Here is a 5371-nt window from a genome sequence, read left to right as displayed (position 1 = left end):
TGATGTCATCTTTGAAGTCGATATTTTGAATGTTGCGGAAAACAATTTTTCGGGCTTCCATTATTTCTTCAAACTCAATGGTGTGGCTTATGTATTTCTTCTTACGTCGGAAGCGCATCATGTAAGCTATTACTCTGAGTAGCTTGTTAAATGAATTATTATGTTGTATTGTGTATATTATGTCCTCCTCTTTTGTGATAGTCATCACGGATGATTGACTAACCTTTGGCGGATTCATAATTATTAATTCCTCGTTGGTAGCAATAAAAGGAGCCGGCCATGTGGATGATGGACCATGTAGAAACATAGGCCGTAGAACCACATGGCATGTTCCGCGAATTTTGAAGCCGTCTTTCCTCTGGAGAGGACATCTGCTGCATTGTGTTCTGATGCAACATGTCTCCACTGTTTTGGTATGGATAGCTCATGTATTGTTGCAACTCTAGTGGCAACGAATTTATCTCGAATGGATGATGAGCAATTAATCCATGACAGTACAATCCGTGAATCAGACCAGTAATATGTGGATGCATTTTTCATGGCCAAGTCTTCCTTTATTTTGAAGTCAACTGTGCTCCTAATACAGCAGCCTTAAGTTCCAGACGTGGTAGAGTTATTGTATTAATTGGTGCTAAGTGAGATTTTGCACATAATAACTGGATCGTTCTTCGCTTGTCCTTATATGTTGCTCGGATGTATACAGCAGCTCCATATGCTGTCTCCGAGGCATCAACAAATGCGTGGATTTCTGCCGTCACAGGTGTTTTTCCTGAGTATACGTGACGTGGTACTTTTATGGTGTTCAGAACCTTTAGCTCCTCCCCTGTAGCGTTTCCATTCCTCCTGAAGATGAGCCGGCAGATCGTCTTTGTACCCATAACCCTCCTTTGTGAGGTGTTGCATGAAAATTTTGCTTTCATTACAACTGGGGAAAATAAACCAAGAGGATCAAATATCCTAAAGATTTCAGACACAACATCTCGTCTTGATATGTTGGCCTTTGTTGCTATCTCCGTTTTCCCACAAAGGTGATCTGTCGTTGGTGTCCAGGTGATTCCGAGGGTCTTAATCGTGTAGTCCTCATATGAAGTCTCCTCCAGTTGTACATTTGAAGTGATGTCTTCCCTCGGAACTCCTTGTAGAACTTGGTAATTGTTAGTACACCATTTTCTTAACTTGAATCCAGATTTTTGCAGAAGTTTGTTAAGCTGTTGTTGCCTCTGTAGAGCTTCTGGTATAGTTTCGGCTCCGGTTAAGCAATCGTCTACATAGAAGTCGTTTTCCAATGCGGCAGCACCATTAGGTATTCCTTTCTGCCTTTTTATGCTATGTGCTGCAAGCATTTTGTGGCTAAATATGGTGCAGCTTTTGTTCCATAGGTAACCGTTTTAATCTGTAGTACCGCAAATCCTCAGATGGATCATTGCGCCAAACAATTGTTTGGAAATATTGGTCCTCGGGTTTTATCCAGATTTGACGGTACATTTTCTCTATGTCCGCCGTGAAAACATATTTGTGAGTCCTAAATCGCAGCAAAATTGAGAATATAGAGTTTTGCACCGTAGGTCCTTTTGTGCAGTAAGTCGTTGAGCGATTTTCCTGATGACGCAACTGCAGATGCATCGAAAACCACTCTTAATTTGGTTGTTGCACTTTCAGGTTTGAGCACACAGTGATGTGGTATGAAGTACCGTGCTTTTGTTATTTCATTTGTGTGCATCTCCTTCATATGCCCAAGAGCTTCATATTCTTTCATGAAATCCACATAACTTGCCTTAGTTTGTGGATCTCGCAATAGCCGTTTTTCCAAAGAAAGGAATCGTCGTGTCGCAAGATCACGACTCTCCCCAGGGCTGGAGCATTATCCATGAATGGGAGACTAACAATCGGTTTCTTATCAATTGCAGTCTGAATGTTCTGGAGAAAGTGCATTTCACATTGTTTCTCCAGTGGTGATAGACATGGTGTATCGGTTGAGAATGAATCCAGTTCCCAAAATTTCGTAATTTGTTGGTCTACCTTATCTTCTTCGGTTAGAGCTGCACAAGTAGTTGATCTTGATGAATTATGTTTTAATTTTCCAGCCACAATCCATCCTAGTTTGGTTTTCTGTAATCTTGGCAGTCCTTTACCCAACGATAAATGCTTGTCCTGCATTATATCGTAGTAGTGTTCTGCTCCTAAGAGTAGATCAATCTTTCCTGCTTTGTCAAAGTCAGGATCTGCTAATTCAATATGCTTTGGAAGTTTCCAACGAGCAATATCAATTGACTGTCCTGGTTGATCTGCAACAATGTGAGGCAATACAATAGCCTCCAATCGAGAGTTGAAATTATTATGCTGTGATTTGAGCATAACATTAACACGTGCCTTCGATGTTTGTGTTCGTCCACCAATTCCATTTATTTGTAGCTCTGATTTTTTAACGTTGAGAGCTAATATATTTAATGCTCTTTCAGAGATTACATTGACTTGAGAACCTGAGTCAAGTAAGGCTCTGAATTCGGCCATTTGTCCATTATTGCCTTCAATAATAACTCGAGCAGTGGCTAAAAGTACATAATTGGTTTGTACTCCACTTGCTGATGCTGCTGTTTTGGAGTCAGGCTTCGATTCCAAATGTAGAAGAGTGTTATGCCTTTTATCGCATTTAAAACAATTTTTCTTCTGACATTCCTTTGCTGAATGATCGCGTTTGAAACATTTTACGCATAACTTGTTCCTTTGAACCCAATTCAATCGTTCAGCTGTTGTTTTCTTCAAAAATTCGTTGCACTTATACATAATGTGATTGGTTTTGTTACAGAAATAGCATGTATACTCTGTACCAATCTGAGCGCATGTGCCTTTTTTGGTGTGATTTATCTTATCACTGCCGGTAGCCTCCAATGTAAGGAACCGATGTTCCAAGAAGGTCAAAAACTGATCCAGTTTCTGCAGCTTCTTTGAGTCTACAACTGATTGTTCATATAACATATGAGTTTGACGATCCAATTTCCTTGTCAAACTACATAACAGTATTGGATCCCAGTTTTCAGTTTGAATTCCAATGTTATTTAGTGCAGATAATGTTTCTTTGATATTATCATGCATTGCCTTTATAGACTTGCCATCATTTGTTATTGATGGTTGGTCTAATATTTTTGTATTAATGCGTTACTTAGCACTCTTTTGTTGCTAAAACGCTCTTGTAGCATATTCCATGCTGTTTCATAATTTCCTTCGGTTAAGGATAGATGGCGTATTAAACGCTCAGCATCTCCAATGATGCTAGTTTTTAAGTACCACATCTTTTGAATGATGGGTAATGATGCTTCATGAATCATTTTCTTGAAGATGTCATGAAATTGTTGCCATTTTAAATAATCCCCATCAAATTTGGGAATTTCAACCTTCGGCAACGGCAATGAGGCATGCATTTGGGGTATGTTAGCAGGACGAGAGATACTTTCTTCACATGTCATAGTTTGGACTCCTATGACGGCGTCTTCAGCTGATAAATATCTCCGGTCGCTATATCCAAGTTTTGCAGGATCCTCAAATTTTTATAAATTTCTATGTGGATCGTTGTTATCTTATTCCAATACTGATTTATGATTGGCATAAATCCTTGACGAGTTTCATTCGTCATTTTGTTCATGATGCGTTCCAAGCTATCCAGCAGAACCCTTTGTTCACGAATCATTGGCTCCAGTTCTGATTCTTCTTCACTGGAAGTAACCGATCCAGTATCCATTTGTATTGTGGATAATTGTTTATTAAATTCTCCTTTGTAGGATACAACCAAATCTCTTATTTGATTGAAGTAGTCATTTTTAAAGTAATTGTGCTCAATTTTAGCACCTTCTGTTTTACTTTTTATATTTAAATCCTCTTTAGAAAATGTTTCCCACAGCTTAACTAACTTCTCAATGCGTTTTTGGAAGTAGTCATGCTGTAGTTTTCGCTCAGGCGAGTCCTTTTGTAATTCCTTATTACGTTTTGGATCTCTTCGCCTGTTATTAATTGCCTGTCCAGCAATGCGCTGATATTCGATGATGCCATTTTTTATTTAAAGTAATACCTGACCCGTTGGAGGTATTTTGTTTTGTCGCTTTGACAGGTTGTGTCTCTACTCACAACCAAATAGGCGGTCAAGGTATACTTTTAAATATTACGGCTATGGAGCTTGATTTTCTCCTTCTTTGTTTCTGCCAAGTTGACTATCCAGTGATGTCCAAGATCGCCAAGTTGATCAGTTATTGGTTTTAAATTGGTCGCCCAGTTGACCAATTATATGTGTAGGATTCTCCAAATCACTATTTGCCTACTATATTACTTTTGCCTAGTATTTTATAATAGGATGGGTATGAATATAATACTAATAAGAATAATTAGGGAATGGGAAATTGGGGAATTTTCAGCTTTCTTTTCAGCACTTTTCACCTTTTACATTGCGTGAATAAATGTATTTGAAATTTAATTTCATCATTTTAAATGGGGTATGGGAAATTTAAACAGGTCTGTTAACAGAACCAGGTCCGTTATCAGAACCGGATACCTGATCAGTACAACCAGATCTGTTTAAAAGAACAGCTACCTGGTCGATACAACAAGGTCTGTTTAAAAGAACGGCTAGCTGATCTGTTTAACAGTCAGATAGCTCAACTGTACAACCAGCTCTCTTCATCAAAACATGATAATGTATCTGATTATTGGTTATATATGATTATGTTTCGTAAAATAGATCACAGTACACTAATGACCACAAGACTGAAATAATCGCTAATCCACTAACAGTTGAATGAGATAAATTTGAAAGAAAATGAATCAAAAAGTTGTACCTCAATTAACTAAAAGCCAAAATCCTCTAAAAAAATTTTCTGATCTTAAACAACTCAAAAGTTAGAACAGTATTGGTCTGGAGGAAACATTTAAACCTATAACTGAACCACTACATGAACTTGTGAATGATAACAAAAAATTTCAGACATTGTTACCATCAGAGTTTAATAATGTTGAGACTGGGAAAAAACTATGCAAAACTATACTCCAATCGACCGAGAGAGAAACACACCACCTAACAAGAAAAGGAAACTCACATTTCACAGTGCTAAGAGTCAATACTCAAAATATGATATTGAGAAGACATTGGATTGGGGAATGGATAGTGTTAATGCTCAGGACGATGATGATGATGATCAATTCTATTCTCAACCAGCTATAGAAGACACATCGTTTGAAGGCTTACCTCATACCTCGAGATCGTTAGCGAGAGAAGTCTCTCCTTATTCATCAACTAAGTTTATGAAACAAATATCCCCCACACTTCGCTTTAATTACCGGTTCAAGACTCACCCCATTCATCATTTCCGTTAACGAGTCAAGAGCC

The 5371-nt window shown here is 38.2% G+C and overlaps 1 protein-coding gene across 1 annotated transcript; it reads right to left on the bottom strand.

Annotated features, from left to right (window-relative positions):
- Nucleotides 1-554: 554 nt before the first annotated feature.
- LOC132797628 (uncharacterized) lies at nucleotides 555-1343 on the bottom strand. Its single transcript, XM_060809379.1, has one exon. The coding sequence runs from the start codon at nucleotides 1341-1343 to the stop codon at nucleotides 555-557; it is 789 nt and encodes a 262-aa protein (XP_060665362.1).
- Nucleotides 1344-5371: the final 4028 nt, after the last annotated feature.

Source organism: Drosophila nasuta, unplaced genomic scaffold (assembly GCF_023558535.2).
Source record: "Drosophila nasuta strain 15112-1781.00 unplaced genomic scaffold, ASM2355853v1 ctg162_pilon, whole genome shotgun sequence".
NCBI classification, from domain to species: domain Eukaryota; kingdom Metazoa; phylum Arthropoda; class Insecta; order Diptera; family Drosophilidae; genus Drosophila; species Drosophila nasuta.
The sequence above is the reverse complement of the archived record's forward strand: the minus strand, read 5'-3'. Positions and strand labels throughout refer to the sequence as shown.

Bases quoted from the DNA above. Each gene is read 5' to 3' on its own strand.
- LOC132797628 (XM_060809379.1), bottom strand. From the start codon at position 1,343: ATGCTTGCAGCACATAGCATAAAAAGGCAGAAAGGAATACCTAATGGT.